General features: G+C 36.3%; 1 protein-coding gene across 1 annotated transcript; it reads right to left on the bottom strand.

The window, feature by feature from the left end:
• Positions 1-5,744: 5,744 nt before the first annotated feature.
• On the bottom strand, positions 5,745-7,691 carry LOC133805781 (protein FAR1-RELATED SEQUENCE 5-like). Its single transcript, XM_062243937.1, has one exon. The coding sequence runs from the start codon at positions 7,689-7,691 to the stop codon at positions 5,745-5,747; it is 1,947 nt and encodes a 648-aa protein (XP_062099921.1).
• Between the last annotated feature and the right edge of the window lie 12,794 nt (positions 7,692-20,485).

The following is a 20,485-nucleotide window of genomic DNA, read 5'->3' as shown; positions in this document are numbered from 1 at the left end:
AGTTAAGGCTGTAATCTTTGAAAATGCTTTGTTTCATTGAAAACTTCAAGTATCAAACATCTGGGATCCCAAAATAAGGTTTACAAAATATTTACAACTCAAAAATATATTTACAATTGATTATCTATCAACATCACAGGTTAATACAACCATTTTTCAAAATGCCCCCAACCAAAGCAGCCGGGCAGGCCAAACATGTACGCGCCGCCCCCACGCTCTCCATACTCATGGCTGGTTGAATTTCTCTTTGCCTTTACCTGCAACACAGAGCACCCGTGAGCCGAAGCCTAGCAAGAAAACTCATACAATATATAACATATGCATATTATATAGTTAACATATCAGATAATCCACAGATAAACGAGTAGTCCATCACACTAAACAAACACGGCCATGCCGTCCTAGAAGCATTACCAAAGCTTGGGGTCTCGGTCCTCACCGTAAGGATATCCCATGTATCCATTGGGTCCCACCCTGACTATAAGCACTCCATGTGCGAAGTGTTACTTCCAGCCTCGCTGCCGTTCTCGACCTTCGCCGTTCGCGGCCTTCGCCGCTCTCGGCTCCTTTGCCGTTCATTTTACTATAATCACATATAGTACAACTCGAAATAATCATTCAAACATATAATAATTCAATTAAGGTTACACCCTAGCATGTAATGCAATCTAGGGTCGTGCCCTGCAATAACACTATGGGCCCATGCAGTGATAATCCTATAATTAATTCCCAACATATATATTTATATATGCAAGTGGTTTGTTAGATAATGTTAGTGGTAGTGGAAATAAAGTGTGTGTGAGAGAGAGTGTGCAAGTAATTGACAGTTTTATGGTTAGTTATGTTTTATTAACATAATAAAGTATTTATATTAATAGTAATATATATTTAAAATTATTTAATTTATTTTATACATAGTTAATTTATTTGATGTTATACGAATACAAATTTTTACATGGATACGTATAGATGTATTATTATATATAAATCTAGATGATTAAAATATGGATATATAATTATCTTATCAAAAATTAATTATTAATATGTTCAAAATAAATATGATTTATTAAGTTTTTATATTTTATACTTTTAACTATCGATATTTTAGTAGAATAATATTAGTGGTTGAAATACTTATATTGCTACAAAATAATTAGTAGCAAAATATAATTAAAAAAATTATTTTTTTCTACCAAAAAAGTAGTAGCTAATAAAGATTTGAGTTTTGCTATCAAAATAAAATGGAAGCAATTAATATATAAAGTTAAAAAATTTATATTTTGGCACCCATATATTTAGCTACCAAAAGAAATTAATAGCTAAAATTATTCATTAGGTACTAATAATTTTGGTTGTAAAAATAGTAGGTCTTCTATTTTTAGATTTTGCAACTGAATTCTTTTGCTACCATAATTTAGTAGTAAAATATAACTAATTGCTACCAAATATATTTGGTAGCTATTGTAGGTAAAAATTATTTTTCTTGTAGTCAGTAAGTATAGAATAGCATGGCAGGCTAAATATATCATATCCTATCACTTGTTTTAATTGTTGAGGTCATTGGTCAACACAACACATTATGTGGGATGTTAGGTGAGCAAAAGATTACAGCTGCAAAATGTTCATGATCAACTGAAAAAATTCAGTTTTCCTATTGTTGTACTCAATAACTATGCCACATGTTCATCCTATACTATCAATATACTATTTTAAATAGACCCTACGCATAGGGTACATATTGGTACCATCATCCTACCTCTCTTCATCAAACCCTCATACTCATAAAATGAAGTTCCAACCCTCATACTCATAAAATGAAGTTCAGTACTTGCAAATTTCGGCCAAAGCTATTTGCATGAATATTTTTGTTTAAATCTCATATATTCCTATTTATCTATTGTTGCATGTGCAATATAATGGATTGTGATTCATCAACAGACTGGTGTAATCCCTCGGTTATCCCTGACGTAGAACGACCCCAACCACACCCGTCGGAGTGGGAAGAGTTCACTCATTATAGGATAACAACCCTGCCAGCAGAAGCTATACAATACATCAACGATCTTCATGAGAAATTGGAGATGAAGGCAAGCGAAATATTCTTTATAAATTTAGAGAATTTTAGGTTGGAACAAAGGACCCGTTCATTGAAAGATAGGATATCGCAATTGGAAGCCCAGGTGGAAGAGAAGACCAAGGAATTTGAAGATCATAGGTCGGGTTGTATCATGGCTGATTATCAACGGATATCCCAGGCTATTGAAGTACTTAAGACAGAAGCCATTACCAGATACCAAGAGTTTCTGGATCTGAAAGTGGTGAGCATCATGGGTGGTGATGTGGTAATGGATGGATGTTCGTGCTAAAGAGAGGACTCTGTTGTTTCATGTACATGTGGTTCTTCCTTGTTCAAGTTAGATGTGCGTTCAGATGCAGTTGGCAGGTTCACGCGACCGATTATATCAAAACTTGTTGTAAATCATAATCTATTCAGTTGACTACGATTTTGTAACATATTTATCTTCTTAGTTCTACCCATGTTGATGATCAACTCTATTGTAACATATTTATCTTAATGCCATTTAATAAACTGTATTTTAGTTGCTTAAAGAAAGTGTAAGTAATTATTCTTATACTTGTTCATTGCTCAGGTTCATGTGAATACATTTATTTTTAACCAAATGAGTAGCTACTACCAGCCTACTAAACGTAGGAGTCTACAAGCCACCTAATGCAGAAGCATCACTATACCATACACTACTTAATGAACTGACAGCCGACTAGACAGAGAATGGAGTTGGATGTTGACCGTTAAGTATGGTAGTTGCATTTTAGTCTATATCTTTTGCTGATGTTGGTGGTCTATCAAAAATGGTTTAGTAGCAGGATTAATTTAAATCGGCTTCAGTTAAACCATTGTGCTATGTTTACAAGGAAAATTTGTCAAATAATGCCAACTCCAATAAAGTGCTACCACACATGCATTAGTATTGGGAAAATAGAGAGGATACAGAATTTGACATACCAAAAATATTGGATAATGACATACTAAGGTCAACTAAAAGAGAAAAGGTGATAACCCACATACACAACATTCAACTACTAGGTGATACATCTTAAGCTTTGGCTTCTTCCCTGTTGTCAGAACTCAATGTCCTCCAACTCTTGGAAGCAAAGACTCATAGTGTCTAATGCGTCCTGCATTCGACCAATGTTCTTGTAGTTCAATCCTTTCTTTTCAATTTTTGCACGGACGAATTGTGCGTTCTTCATAGCCTCATCAAACTTCTGAATCTCCTCACGAATGAAACGATCAACATCCAATGCTTCTTTCTTCTCTGGTTCTTTGTGCGCTGGTTTAGGAACAACCTCCCGGGGACCCAGGGTAGTTAACTTCATTCCTGGTGCCACTTCGATCACTTGAAGGTTCAATGACTCGGGTACATGAAGAAGGTAGGCATTCCTGCTACTATCCAAGATTGATTTCACGCGTTCATCGGCCTTTGAGGTGGATTTAGACATGTTGACATCCTTCACCTCAGTTGAATCTTTGTTGGAGCTCGCCATGACGTTCTCCAATGGGAAAATCTTATATTAACCTCTCGGAGTCAGAAAGAAAATTGGAATGGGATGCTTGTGTTGTTTGCGTGCGTGCAGTTAGTGGGGATTGCAAGTTCTTTGGGCATTATATAGATTACATCGCCAAAGAATAACTTTGTTAATAAAAACAATTCCGAATCATGGAAAAACACATGCCACCACCTTTTCATTTCAAATTATTGGTGCTTTGAAAGTAATTTTTAGCTTAGCAACTTAATTTTGATTTAAATGGATGTGCCATATAGTCTTAAATATATATATATTATGTTAACCACTAGTTTGGAGTACATCCCATCATATAGATACTGAAAATATATATGTAAGGTTAAATAGTTCATATGGTCGCATTATAATCAAGTATATGATAGTGAGCTAGTTTATTAAAGGGAAGTGTTAGGTGAACAAAAGATTTTTGTTTCAGTGTTCGATTTTCACTTTCTTATGGAATTCCGAATATTCCACCCATTATTATGGGTGAACTTATTAAGTGTAGTGAGTACTCCAACCAAATAGCCAAATAATGGGTGGGGACCAATTTCTTCACTTCAGATACAACAAAATTATGGAAATACCAAAGACTGAAGTATTACTTGTCCATACCCTGAAGAGATTGCGGGCCCACATCTTCAATACCCTACGTATTGGACAATAAATGATCATGTACTCCATTCTTCAAAATCCCACCTCCTCCATATTGATTTCTCAGTTAGTTTAACATATTTACCTGCAACTCTCTTTGCAGATGTTGGCAATGGATTCCGATTCATCAATTGACTCATGTAATATTGAGGTGTTCCCCGAGCTCAACCGACAACGTCTAGAGCCGCCGGAGTGGGAAGAATTCAGTCACAACAGAGTAACAAACCTGCCCCCAGAGCCTATACAGTACATCAATGATCTGCATCAGAAATTGGAGCAAAGGGAAAGCGAATTTTTTTTTATAAATTTCGATAATCGTATGTTGGAACAAAGAAACAATTTCCTGGAAGAGAGGATCACAGAATTGGAAGCGGAGGTGGAAGTTAAGACAAAAAAATTAGAGGAACTACGGTCGGGTCTTCTCACGCCCGAGTATCAACAGATGTCCCGAGCAGTGGAGGAGCTTAAGAAGGAAGCGGTTACTAAATACGAACAGTATCTTCACATGAAAGTGAAGAATATAGTGGGACATGATGTGCCAGTGGATCGACGAACATGCTGAAGCTATTCGAGAGAAATTGTAGAGCGTCTAGGTTGGTGACTCTTTGTTGAAGATTGAGAACGAGGGTAGTGGATTCGTTTATTTTTTTCATTTCAACTTCTAGTGAAAGTGAATGAGGAATCTATGTTAATGACTTAATTATTGAAGATACTACCCTTATTAATAATTTTTAATTATGTGTTCCAGAGACTTTGGTTATCGCAGATACATCCTTAATATTGACGAATGAGTATTTTTTTATGTAATATTTTTAGTTTTGGTATTCAGTACAAAATATCTGTAGTCAAAATAAACTTGGATTAGCTTAATAGACATCATCGCTAGTTTTAGGTAAATGAACACTTGTTATGACCTTACTGTCCATAGGTCTGTAGAAGTTACATAATTAATTGAAAATTACATAATTAATTGAAAAGTTACATAAACATCGTGTGGCGCAATTTTAAATATTAACTGTTAATGGAGCTGATTTCATAGATGAATAGTGGGTGGTACGATAATGTAAGTTAAGTGCCAAAAAAAAATTACTCAATCACTAAAAGTGTGTGAGGAGTGATAGAGTTCTTTGTCTAAAAATATGGGCAACCAACGGCTAATCGCGTTAGGTTACTATTAAACATTGAAACATATAACATACTCGTTTTCATATATGATTTAATTCACATGCTGACATGAAGTGACTACTATCATCCTAGTTAGGCCCAATATTAGAACTAGTGGGAATATCAGTATCCCACTGATGGAATTGAAGATTTTTGTCTCCGGTGAAGCTCAATTGAGACGGCATGAGGTATAGCCACGGTTCTGCTTCAGTGGTTGGACTATTACAAGAAGGTTCGTAATATTTTTCTATTGTGTGAGCTGCGAGATTAGATTTGCAAGTAGCCTTATTATGCCCTAACTGGTTGCAGTTGCGACACCTATTTTTCCTGGATCTCCCATTTTATGTGTCCTTCTCTTTTGATTTTGACTTGTTTGTTTCCCTCCCCTTCGTTCTTACCACAGTTGGGTCTCGGATTCCTCTGTTAGCGGGGTGATCGCGGCTGTTAGTAGGAGCCACATTTGAAACTTGGTCTACAGATTGGACCTCCACTGACATTGACTTAAATTTTTGTTCCATACGTGACATTTCATTCATTGCCTCTTCAAAATTTTCATTATGTTTTGTGGCATAGTATCCCATTGCATTGAAACGCGAAGTTAAAGATCCCCATCTTGTACAAACTAGCACATCCGGTGGCACCGTTGACTGGGATAATTTTTTTAACCCAATCGTGTTTTTCGCATCCTTCTTCCACCGGTCCTTATAAAGAGATTCAGGAATGCATGGTATGTTGAGGTACTTCATAACTACAAATATATGTCGACATGGAATTCCATCCGACTCGAACAACATACACGTACAGTTTATATGACCATCGACAATATGGTAGCGCACCCTACTTTGTACAAGTCCCTTTGGAAACCGCGTCAGTGAGTAGAACCTGAAGTCAATGGATACATTGGTGGACTCCACTGAGTAAGCCAGGGCACTCATGATCTGTTCCTCAACTTTTTTGTACATGTTCCTTGTCAAAATCGAAGCCACCTGTTCATAGTACTGTTGGAGGATGTTCGATGGTAATTGTGGCGTACTATGGTTGCTGATGAATTCGTCTTCCCGTTCTGTGTGACGAATACTTTGTATGGCCTTGTCTACTTGGCCAACCAGATCTCTAAGTTTGAGTTTACTCGTCAGGAAGTGGGACAAGTAGGAATTAATTGACTCTGATCTTTGAGTAGTTCTTAGTCCCCCAAAGAAATGCCCTCGTAGGAAACATTTTGCCCAACTCCTCCTACTATTGTAGGTAGTTGTTGCCCATCGACTATCCTCAAATTCGAATTCTGAAACCATTCTATTCCATGTATCCTCGAAATCTTCCTTGGTACAGTATTGATAAAGTAGTTCATTGAACTTGGACTTGAATACAGGATGAGGCGCATTAATAGTTACATTATTCTGAAGATGCCAAGCACACAACCGGTGAACAGAAGTTGGGAAAACTTTTTGTATTGCTTTCGCCATAGCATGATCACCGTCGGTGACCACCACAGGAGGTGGTTTGTTTTTCATGCACTCTAGAAACTCCTCTAAAACCCAAGTATATGTCTCCTCGGTCTCGTCATATAGCAAAGCAACTACAAAGACTATTGTCCTGTAATGGTGATTCAACCCGACAAAGATAAGCAGAGGCTTATTGTATGAGTTCTTCTTGTAGGTGGAGTCGAAAGCCAAAATGTCCCCAAAACAAGCATAATCACGACGAGAAATTCCATCAGCCCAAAATAGGTCAACCAACCTATTTTCTACATCAATTGTGTGTGTCTCAAAAAAGTCAGCATCAGAGCGGCCCATACATGCCAAGTACCCCAATGCTTCTTCAGCGTCAGTTTCTTCTTCGTGTTGAAGTAGTCTTTGCCGACCAATCCAATTGTAAAGATCCTTTTTCAGGAAGGGTACATACTCACGTCCTCCTCTTTCTTGTGCTAGGTGGTTGAATATGTGGCAAGTGCGTATACCTGATCGTCGCATCGACATTACCTGGGCTCCGATTGACTCTGGTATGGCTCGATTAGATCGCAAGAAGTGCAATTCCCTTTTCGAAGCTAATTCATGATTATGTTTCGGATTGAAGTCTTTCGCCACCCAAGTGTTTTCCGTCCTGTCCAAGTTCACGCGTAGAAGTGCGAGACACCCCGTTCTTGTTATAGGTCTTGGTTTTTTCTTACAGTTTAGAAGGTTTGCCCACTTGTCGCGTCGAAAACCTTGGTTTGAGCAAACCCATTTACGTTGCCACGGGTTGTTTTCATGGTCACGTCGAACATCTTCCTTGCGAACACTAAACCCCATCCATTTCGAATATTCGGAAAAAAAACTCTTCCCATTTATCGAGACTTTCGAGGTGTTTGCCTATGATGTCTTCTTTTGACAGATCATGTGGCTGCTTGTTGTAAATTTGAAGTTCTGCAAGTGTTGTGACCATTTTATTCTCCATATCTTACATTTGTATTTGTCTACCTGAGTAATTCAAAAAATTAATTGATATGGTAATCAGTTAGAATGTTTGGGGCGGTAAATACCACAAGCATCAAGCTGCATTAGGTGGTTACTTTTGTTTTTCTTAATAATTAATAAAAAACCAAAAATATGTAAATGAATAGACTGACGACATTTTTATTTTCATCTTCGTATATTTTGGCCAAATAACTTATTTTATTTAATTGCATCATGGGACATGTTATATACAATATTATAATTCGAGCGTTTGACCTACCATTTCACTACCTCAAAGAAAGAGTTATTTAAGTGTACATTAATTAACATTCAGCTTAATATGGTGGATGAGGTAAATATATTGTGTACTTATTTTATTGGAAAGTTGTCTTTATGTTTACAAGGCAAACATATCTTTTACTTGACCTTAGTGTAAAGTTATTGTAAAACAATAGAAATAAAGGTCCGTCTAATTTTTATAAAAATGAGCATTTTCGGTGGTCATTTAGTTGATCTATATAGGCGGACCCCATTCTTAGTTATGTCACGTAAAATCAAAACAAGGGGTTTGAAAAAGATAGTTCAATAACATAGTTGAGCCATGTGCAAAATGCATAATATGAAATATACATTCATCAAACTTTTAAGGGCATTGATCAGTACGACCATATAATTAAGACACCGACTTCAAAAGACCTTTAATGGGTACTTCCATTACCGAAAACCATTGATTATGGTAATCTCAGTACCTGGAGGTGATAGATACTTAAGCTTACGTGAAAATGCTTACAAGCATTAATAAGAAAGGGGAAATGGACTTAAACATACTACAACATGAAGATGGGACTCATAGTAGTCCAATGTACTAAGGTAGTAACACATAACAAAATGCAATACATGTAGAAAAGATTAGTCCAAGAGGATGATGTCTATGTCGTTTGGTGACTGATTATTAGCTTCAACACATAACTCACTACTTAGTGCCTGTTGGCGTTTCACCATAGAACCAACATGGTCTATGATTTGGCGCTGCTGAAAAAGGAAAGAACTAATGTCCATTGAATCCATCCTTAAAGTGTTGCCTTTCTTAGCAACTACATTTTTTAAAGTTGTTAGCTTCTCAATCTTTAAGTCCTTTTTGAAGCAGTTTTTGCACTTCCCTCTAAACCCGGCCCTTGGTGTTTTCTTCCCTGCATGAGTTGGTGAGATTGTGTCCCCCAGACTTACTGAGGACTGATTTTGGTGGGGTGTGATTTCAGTAGTTTGTGTGGATGGAAGTGGAGTGGGTATGGAATTAACAAGGAAGGGAATTGAAAATTGTTTGGTTGGTGATTCAATCTCTGTTTTCACTTTAACATCAGCAGGGAATAGATTCACGCATAACTTAGAGGGTGACATGGTCTGGTAATGGTAGGAATGAAGATAGTAGTACATGGGAGTATATTTTCTCTTACACTGGTTCACTTTAGCAACTTATAAATACATATATACACATATATATAGTGAGCATTGTGAAAGATCCAGTGTGTTCACTAAATTCCCGCCAAAACACTACCTATGGATCTAGGAAACAGTGAATGAGAATAAATTGATTAACCCTTAATAATGGCCGATTCTTAAATTAACTCTACTAATGTATTATTTTTAAATATGTTATATGCAAAACAGATGAAAAGTTGTAATGGTTTCACACATTATCAAGTGGACACCTCACTTGTCACCTAGGTCATGATTGAATAAAAGTATGGGAACAGTAAGAGAAACTCTGACCTGTATCTCAATGTGGCCCCGTGCAATCTTCAATGTGGATATCGGCGACACTATTACAAACTGAGGCTATAATTTGGCGCCTTAACACTTACTGGAGGGTGTACGGTAAATCATGGAAATAGAGTTTGAGAACATCCTGCAACAAGAGAGGAGGTGATTTTATGTATAAAAAACTAAGAGAGTAGTTCAATGCACTTGTGTCATGAATACGTCCTCCTCGTACCTTAACATTTTTGCATATGCTCAAGATCAAACCATAGGTTTACTTAGAAAAACCGCAATGAAGATGGCATTTTAATCATACATTTAGTTAGCTAAAATAAAAAATATGATAACTAAAAAATGGAAAAGTATAAGAGCTAGCGAAAGTGTAAGGTTTGAAAAAAAAAACCGAAGCCAACATAAGTAAGTGTTTTATGCAGCAATGTTTTTTGATGAAAGTTGGTGACATATACCTCTTAATTTATCTTCAACAACTTACAAGTAAAACTGAAGAATAAAAAACAATGGGGCTTCTTATCACACTGCATCAACAAAATCAGAGCAATGGGTTAAGCTAGTGTTTTTTGAGATTGAGTTCACGCATGTCACACCTATATATACAATTTATCTTCGTCATTTAATGAGATGGTTGTTGTTTGTTGTGACCTGTTATGTGGCATTAATAATTCATTGAATTGGACAGGCTGATGTATTGGGTGCATTTATTTAAGTAAATAAGTTGAAAAATGTATTCTAAGTAATTTATATAAATTGTGTTAGATGCTATTTTGAGTAAGTAAACATGAAAAAAAAAACTTGATTCTTCATAACAAACTGTCACATTAAATACTTACAGTAGTTACATGACATCATATATTAGGAAGAAGTAAACATTGACCATGGACAAGGGTTGCAATGGTCTTACACGTCAAGGAAAAGAGTCTTCGGAACTCATTAAAACAGACCAGCAACACTAGGAGTTGCGAACCCAAAAAGAACATTCTACTAGTGTGGTTGTTCAAGCCATGGACCCAAAATCAAATATAACACATACACACCACTACAACGTACGTAGTATAAAATTATAAATATGTAACTACTGCATGGGTGGCTTCTGACTTGGGACGATAGTTGTGTTCTTTGCCATGTACCCGGTACGGAGCTCCTCGATCGTGGAAACCATGGCTTGGAGGTCTTTTCTCCATTCACTTGCCATTTCCATGGACTTCTTCTGCATCATCCCTAAAGCCATTTCTAGCCCATGTATCTCTGAATTTAGCGTAGAGTACTGCATGTTTGTGGCGTTGTACATATTCTCCAACTCACTCCGCTCGGTTGCCAACCTCAAGTTCTCCAACAATATGTAGTTGATGTATTCCATTTGCTCAAGTCGTAATTCATCAAAGTATGGGCACCCAAATACATTACCATCTCCACGGGGTGTATGATCCATGGTAGATAGAAAACTAAAATTGAAAAGAGGAGAGGGTAATATGATTCAGATAAAAGGTGAGCATAACACAAGGGCTACACGTATATATATATAACTTGTGGCTTGCGGAGTTGATGTAGTGCATGCTAGTATATGGTAACGTGTGTACAAGTTATACTTGGTAGTGATATTTGATTTATCAGTAAACGAGGCACTACAGATTGCATATGATCTGAATTAGGTGATAACACACAGGTAATAAGTCAGTTACTTGAATATTTAACATATTGACTTCTCCGTATGTCTTACTTACTTCCATAAGGTATGACATTACTTCACATAAAAATTCTGAAACACGTAACCCGTTATGGGAGTGATTCAAACGTTGATTGCCATTTAACTTTTAATATGTACAGTTAAAGTAATTAGCACACCGTTAAGTTTTTTTTTCTTATATAAAAGGCAGCCCTTATGGACCCAATATATATAAAAATGGTGGTTAAATCTCATTTCTTCCATCATTAAACTAAATTCTCAATAACACCACATGGAGGCAGACATAGTTGGGTCCACCCAGCCAATAAACTAATAAGGTTCTATGTGTTGTATCTTTCTCCCCCTTTACAAGTTTCGTGTGCTATAAGAAGAAGTTCAATAGTACACAAGGGCCCACATAATGGATATAATTGAGATGTGTCATCAGATTCATCATTACAAGATATAGAGCAGGTAGTTGGAGTAGAGCCTTTATTGAACATTTCTCACTTGATAAAAATAATTTAATTTCGGAACCAAATATCAATATTATTTTTTTGTTTTTGGTTGCAGGAATTGCTTATGGATTCTTACTCTACTGTCAATTCCTGCAATGTGAAGGTGGTAGCCGACTTACGATGGGGAGAAGCATATCTCCCGGATTTGGAACATTCAAGTGAGTACAGACTCACAACCCTCCCACCTGACCCAATCGGATACATTAATAATCTAAAGAAGACATTACACGAGAAGGAGCACGAGATTTTCTCAATCAACCAGGACAAGCACCTATTGGAGGAACACAACAAGTCAGTCAAAGAGAAGATATTGCAATTGGAGGCAAAGCTTGGTGAGAAGACGAACAAGCTACAAGAATTGATCCATGATGCAGTGTACTCATATGAGGAGTTGAAGATCGTATATGAACGACTTTCGCAAGTGATCCACCACCTAATGGAGGAGCCTATAGATCGATACCAAGAATACCTACAGCAAAGAGTAAATAACTTTGTCGGCCATGAGGTGTCCATGGATAATGGAAGGGGATAACCACAAATATTATCTACCTCGGGACGATTACTTTTTTAATATTCAGGTAATTATAAATACTTGGTAATCTTATTGTTGTTTGTTAAGTCCTTGCTTTAAGTTAGATGTTGTAACTAAGTTATTGTAAATTATAAATTAGTCTACAACATGGAGTTTTATGACTACTATAGGCCGGTCTTGAAGTGGTCAGAGTACGATAATGAGCTATATTTTTTATTAGGAAGACAAAAATTAGATTTTGGCTAGGTCATAACTTATTGAAGATGAGATTTTTTTTTAGAAATTTAATTTTTTTTTTTTTGAGTTGTTCATTTGCCACCTTACCTTGTACTGTTCTAATTCGTACCACATATCAATACATTAGGAGGCTATTGTAGTAGTGGGTGGACCTAACACAAAATAACAAGGGTTTTTACTCAATGTCAGGAATATATTTACTCTTCATGGTGTACCTGATTTTGTGGGATACATTGGCAAATCAATGGATTTGGGTGCAAATCCAACATTTTCATATTCTTTTGTGGGGGCCACCAAAGTTAAGTACAATTGAAGGACAAATCCTTCATACTACACGTTTACCATGTCAAAAAAATTAAAAAATAAGAAATTTTAAGATATAAATTTTGAGTTAGAGATTGAACCCTCAATTTGGTTATATTATCTGGTATAAAATCTTACAAACTCTTGTGTTTCGGATGGAACCAATAATAACTGTTTTTTTTTATTAAATTTCATTATTGTTCATTCATATAACCTTAACTAAAGAAGTGGTTTGTTTTGACTTCAAAAATTAAAATGCAAACATTACCATTATTAAAAGTTAAAGAGACAAATGCCTTGGCATTATAATTTCCAAGAAGTTCCATATTATCATCACATAACCCCAATTTGGGCCATTTCTTCAACTATAGGCATTGTAGGAGTCAAAGAAGGTCACCTATATTGTTAGTTTTTGTGGATGACCTCAATTCAAATATTGTGACATTCTGCTTTATGCTCATTATCCCTCACCTTTATTGTGAAGGAAAAATATGTGCAAGAAACAGTAAATTGTTTGTAAACAAATACTAAACTAATAAAGTTTTAAATTTGATTGTTGCACCTACGAAATATAGTTAATTTAATGGTAAATGAAAGTAGTGCCAAAATTGTACAAGGCAGGCGGATGGTGGTTAAGTTCAATCAGTTCTTCCTCTTTCTCTTACCCAACTTGGACCAGTGTTTGTCTCTAGCCTTTTTCGTTGATAGCATGGGAGGTACAGCTGAAGCTTTTGGAGGATAACAAGACTGTTCTTTATAGTCAGGGGATTTCTCAACGCTACTTAAACAAGCTTTATAATAAGTCGCTGCGTTATCTTTCACTCCCAATCGAAGCCTATTGGACTCATAGGTCAAGATATCGATTGCAATGTCGAGTCTAGCAGCATCCGCAACTTTCTGCAAAATCAGAACAAGGCCCTGAAAAAGTAAAATCTAAAACTGCTATTTTAGGACTTATTTAATAAAGCGTTTATAAAATATTAATTAACTAGTAAAAACTTACATAGGACTTCGGGGGTGATTCCCCATCCACAATCCACTCCATAAACTTCATGACAAAAACACCACAGTCATGACCATTTTCTTGCTGAGGTACTTGACCAGAGGGCACTACACTAAAAACGGAAAAAACGGGACCACCAACACGAGCACTACCCATGGTCGTATGAAGCAACACGTCAAGCTTCTTTAACTATATCAAAGAAGTATAAATAGATTTAATGTAATGAAAAACGACATGTCACAATACTATTAGTATACTCAGGATACACCCATACCAGTTCGCTTAGTATATGTGTCCTGACCCGTGTCCTATATCGACCAGACACTGAGTCCCACACGCTTGCACAACCTTTTTGGCAGTGTATAACGGCTAGTATCCAATGATTGTTTTCGACATCCTTCATTGGCACTAGGATCTAACAAGAAGACAATAAAACTCAATTAGCTAATTCACTTTGAGAAGGCACTAAGTGGTAAAATAAATCTAATATAACTACCTTCTGCACTTTCTTGAGCAGCATATCAAGATTCACATTGGTACCAAGAAAGGCAGTGTTGCCGGTGTCCCAAAAATATGCACCATTATGACATCGATGTTTCAAGTTATTTTATTGAAATAACTTTTTAAATTCAAAACAAAAAAATGGAATATTGAACCCAGGAAATTCAAATTTGTATTACAACATACCAGGCCGGGCCAATAGGTTGGGAAAATCAAAGTTTCGGCATCGTCATCTATTACACCATCAGGGTTGTCTCTATATCTTAATACACACCCAAAAGCATCAATAATCTACAAAGCAATATGAAGTGTCAAATATTTTTCTCAACTTCTTCATATTGAAGAAAAAAAGATTTGGGCAATGTGCTACAAGATCATAATTTTGTTACTTCAACAAAGGTGAACTTTAAATAGAACATTATTTACCTTCATGTCCACCTCAGCTTCAGGTCTAAGGCTTCTGAAGTACCACCGCTCCAACTGTCCCATTACATTATCGACCAACACGTCTCTGAAAATTATTGACTTCATTAATGAACAAAAGTGTCCTAACATGATTGAAACAAAGGAAAAATGGTGATGTCAATAGCCAAAAAAATTATTCACATAAGAATTTATCACCTACCGCAACGACAAACTAAAGTCAAATAGGAAAAGTCCAAGTTCGAACTTGGACTGTGGTAGGGCTACTTTCAAATTGAATGCACCAATCTGCCTGCCTTTGCTTTTGTTATACTTAAGAATCATATCCTGAAATGATTTGTCCATTTTTCAAAGCTCTTTGTCTCTCCTTAAAATAGTAGGATCGATCTTCACGTTGTCATCGTCCTCTATTTCGTGAATAACAGGAGTGTCTGTGGTACCATACACACTAGCTTCGTATGGAATGACATCTTCTGGTATAACTTCAAAATTCAAAATACCCAAGTCCTCCTTCTCCTTCTCCTTCCCTTCCATGCGAAATTTAGAAGCATCATCTTCCAAACCAATCTCATTCTCAACATCTATCTTCTCATTCCCTGAACATGATAGTACACCATCAACGATCTGGATAGCATTGTAAGGCCCAACATCAACATTGTACTTGCCTGAGGGTAAAACAGTTCGTTCATAATCATTGAAATCATTTTGTATTGCCCCTTTTTCCCTCTCGATATTAGAAATTGAACCCTTTCTATAAGAATCTTCAAAGTCATTTGGACGACCTATGCCGCACTCCAAAAGCATCGGGTCAATTGTCATCTTATGCTGGCTTAACTTTGTTTTCTCATGCAAGTAAATGGTTGGCTCGATTGGGTCTTCAGTCAACTTCCCAAACTGCACACACTTAGCAGCCTCTTCCTTGCTAATATGGGGGGGGGGGGGGGGGGGGGAAGCATTCCTGGGAACCATTGAACCTATCGCAGTATTGAAACTTTGATGTAATCGTTCAAATCCTTTGTCAAAATACAATTTCATCTCCTCTTTAAAATTGCCAATTTGAATGACGTGATGATTTGGAGTACTCAAACTTTGTTGTAAGCGTTGCAATCCCATTTCCAGTTCAATCTTCATCTCTTCTTTAAATTTATCCATTTCATTCTCCTTAGCAAACAATTTCTTCTCCAAAGATTCAACCATTACACACAAAGACGATATTGTGGCGGGTAACTTCAATTGATCGACCCCTTCTTGCAATTCTAACATGGGGATCTGAAAAAAAATTACATAATATTATTAACTCCGACATATTATAGAATTTGCCATCATAACAACAAAGAAAAAAATGACTAAATTTTAACCCATGCTTACTGTATTCGACTCAACCCCCCTTCCTCTTCAACCCACTCAAGCAAAGCCTTGGTATTATCGTCACACCAAACACCAATAGGGCATAGGGACCTATCTACATACCCTTCCTTCCAAATAATATGGTGACAGTAAAATACCTACAAAATGCAAACACATACAAAAGTATTATGCACCATTCACCAATGCCAACATTATTGCAAAAAACTAAAAAGAAAAAAGTACCTGTAAAAAATACACGCATCCTCCAACGAACTTGGATGCTTTGCCATGATACCGGCTTATGCTTTTCCATAGATGCGTATATGCCATTGACGCCCAATTAACACGACAAACAGCGGCAACGTCAGTTAAGGACATTATAGGACCCTCAACCTCTCGAGCAACATGGAGAGACGTATTAGGCAGCAAAAAAACACTAACCAAAAATAACAAAAATTTCTGAACAAAGGACATGTCGGCCAATTCACGAAGCCTCAATTTCTCCTCCAACAAACTAACAGTATTCTTCTCACCTTTATTGTAAAAAGGTTGTTCAACAGGCTTACCATGTCTTTGTAAATCTTCGACACCATCATTAACACCCATGGTAGCACTAAAAACTTTACTGTCCAGTTTGAAGTGCTTCCCATGAACATCCAAACATCCATCATCTACGTTGAACCTACTCAACAACCAAAATATAAGATTTCTTCTCAAATTACAATCTTTCAACCCTAATAGTGCCCCAAATCCCAACTCTTTCAGCATCTCTTTTTGACCCCCATTCATATGGGAAATAAGGTTGAAGATCCTATGAGGAGAGCATCTATAGTCTAATTTATCAGGTTCAGCCATTTTGAAATCCACTTTAGAAGAAAATGTTCACCTGCCATTAAAATAATAAAACAGAACACAATGATATATGGCAACAATATTCTTTTCAATTAATGGGGAAAAAAAATAAATACACAAAGTACCAATGATCTACAGTGGAATTTAATTCAAACTCAGGTACTGCAATTGGTTATCATTAACTTGTGTATATATATTTCAAACATTGAAAAATATAACAACTATGGCAATCAAATATTTAATTTCAATCTCACGTAATACTTACTAATATACAAGTAATCAACTAATAGATTCTTACAGACAAACACAGTCCTTCTCAAGTAACAATGACTAGTGTACAAGTAACCAGTCCACTTCGCTAGATAACAAGGTTGAAAATAAAAGTAATAGATTAATATGGACAAATACAGTCATTCAACTATATCAATGCTTCATTCCATGAACTCACAAGTAAGAACGACTAGATGTTTTTAAATCCTGCAAGTAAGACTCGGTCCAGTTTAAATCCTACAAAAGTTCATAGTACTGAAAGTGTACAGTTTGAGGTGGAGCGTAATGGAAAACTTGAAGAAGAACAAACTAGAAGTTGGTTACTTGGAGAGGAGGAACCAGATAAAGAGCAGCAAAGAACTGATAGCTATTGGTTAGCACGTGATAGAAGCAGAAGAGAGATTAAGCCTCCTGAAAGATATGGATATGCAGATTTAATTGCATTCTCTTTGATTGCTGCAAGGGAAGTGCTAGAAGAAGAATCAAGAAGTTTGAAGGCAGCTTTAGCTAGTAAGGAGGGGCATCAATGGCTTAAGGCTATGAATGAAGAAATAAAGTCCCTTCATGACAACCATAATTGGGACTTGATTGTAAACCCTACGAACTTTAGAATAGAAAGCTACAAGTGGATTTTCAAAAGGAAGGAATGGATTCCTGGAGTTGAACCAGCTCAGTTTAAACCAAGACTTGTTGCTTGTGGCTTCACTAAAAAAGAGGGTATCGATTTTAATGATGTTTTTTCACCTGTGGTTAATCATAGATCAATATGAATTATTTTGGCAATGGTAGTAGAATTTAATCTGCAATTGGAACAGATGGAAGTAAAAACTGCATTCTTATTTGGTGAGCTTGATGAAAACATTTTAATGGCTCAACCTGAAGGATTTAAGGTCAGAGGAAAAGAAGATCATGTATGCAAGTTAAATAAGTCCTTATATGGATTAAACCAATCCCTTAGATAGTGGAATAGGAGATTTGATGACTTCATCACCAAAATCAGATTTTAGAGAAGCAGGTATGATAATTGTGTATATTTCAAGTTCCTTTCTAACAATGATTTTGTTATATTACTGTTATATGTTGATGATATTCTAATAACAAGTAATAGTAAGTATGAGATAGAAAAGGTAAAAGAAAATCTAAGAAGGGAATTTCAGATGAAGGATCTTGGAGCTGCAAAGAAGATCCTGGAATTGAGATTAGCCAAGATAGGGAAAGGAAACTACTGTATTTGTCTCAGGAAATATATCTCAAGAAGATCCTTAAGTAGTTTGGTATGTTTAATTCCAAACCTGTAATAACTCCAATATCTCAGCAGTATAAATTGAGTGTGTATCAAGCACCAAAGACCAATGAAGATATATGGATAGTATACCATATGCAAATATTGTGGGATCTCTAATGTATGCTATGGTTTGTACTCGTCCAGACATAGCTTATGCAGTGAGTATTGTCAGTAGATTTATGTCAAATCCTAGAAACTCTCATTGGCAAGCTCTAAAGTGGATTCTTAGGTATATCAAAGGATCACTTGGAAGAGTTTTACTTTATGGTGGAGCTACAGAGAAGAGCAGAACAACTGTTATTGAAGGGTTTGTCGACTCAGACTATGCTGCCTATCTTGATACAAGGAAGTCACTCACTGGCTATGTTTTTACTACTTTTGGCACTGCTATCAGCTAGAAAGCAAACTTGCAAAAGGTTGTAGCCTTATCTACCACTGAGGCATAATACATGGCACTCACCAAAGTTGTTAAGGAAGCTCTATGGTTAAGAGGCATTGCTAGAGAATTGAAGCTGCAAAACCAAGTCATCATAGTTTATTGTGATAACCAAAGTGCCATTCACCTGTCCAACAACCAAGTCTATCATGAAAGGACAAACCAGGTACACATTAAACTACACTTTGTCAGGGAAGTTATAGCTCGTGGATCAATTATAGTTCAGAAGATTTCTATTGATCATAACCCTTCAGATATGATCACCAAACTTCTTCCAAGTAGTAAGTTCTTTCACTACTTGGATCTGATTCAGCTGAAAGGAGATTAAGCCCTTTAGGAGGTTTGAAGTGCAGTCACTAAATCTGGAAGTGTTACTGATCCATGGTGGAGATTTGTTACTTATTTGGCTCACTCAACATTCTGTTATAACACCCTTCTATCATTTGTAAATCTTTTTTGACAGTTAATAGTCAGTTGCTATTACTATATATATAGCTTTTATTGTATAGTCCATAAACAGAGAAAAAACTTGTAATTTCAGACATTCTATACTAGAAGAGAGAGTAGTGACATCTGTACTCAAATAAAGTTGAAGATCAAGTTCTAATAAAAGTGACTGCCCCTGAATGTAGGTTACAGTTGTCTTGCCTCTAATTCCAACCACGTACAAGATTGTGTTTTGCATTGTGTTTTTCCACATCTGTTTTACTGATTGGTTTATGAGTTATTGTGACTTTTAACTTGGTTGTTTAGTTGTGATTCTTGGAGGTTGGTTTTCTGTGGTCAAGTTCTTAATTGAGCCCTACAATCTTAACATTACCGAACTCCGAAAATGCATCTCAAACTTTACAACTCCAAAAATTTCATAAATTGAACCAATGCCCACTACAAATTTCACTAATTTCTACATTTCAAGAAAAAAAATTGCCCGAATAAATTTAAAACATCAGAAGTTTCATAAATACCCAAACTCAACTTTCATGCAAATATCTTAACTAGTAATTACAAAAAGAGGATTTTTGCCAAAAAAACAAAACAACACTGAGAGAGATAACAACTTACCAGTAACAGAACACCTCTTTTCTCCAACTCCGACACTGCAAAAGCCGAAACTCACGTAGCCGAACACTTTAAACAGTAGGTAACCACGCTCCACCCACAACCCACTCTAACGATATAGCAATGGCAGAAAGAACCAGGACGTTACTTAGTAATACTCGGTTGAAGAGGAAGAAGTTTTTTTTTTTTTTTTCTTGTTTGCTTAAGGGTAAATGGCAATCGGTACCCGGCTAAAGGGGGTTCCTAAGAGTATATGTGTATTTTTGTATCATTAAATCAACACATTCAAATCCAACCATTCATTCTAAAAACTAACACATCCTATGGCTAATAATCAACTGTTGGACTAAGTCCTGAAATGGGAATTGAGGGCCTAAAGAAGTCCCCTTAAAATAATACCTTAAAATAATAGATTGTAGATGAAACAATGTCTTTTACACTCGTA

The sequence above is a fragment of the Humulus lupulus genome, chromosome X (genome assembly GCF_963169125.1).
Source record: "Humulus lupulus chromosome X, drHumLupu1.1, whole genome shotgun sequence".
Taxonomy (NCBI): domain Eukaryota; kingdom Viridiplantae; phylum Streptophyta; class Magnoliopsida; order Rosales; family Cannabaceae; genus Humulus; species Humulus lupulus.
This window is presented reverse-complemented; position numbering and strand designations above follow the sequence as displayed.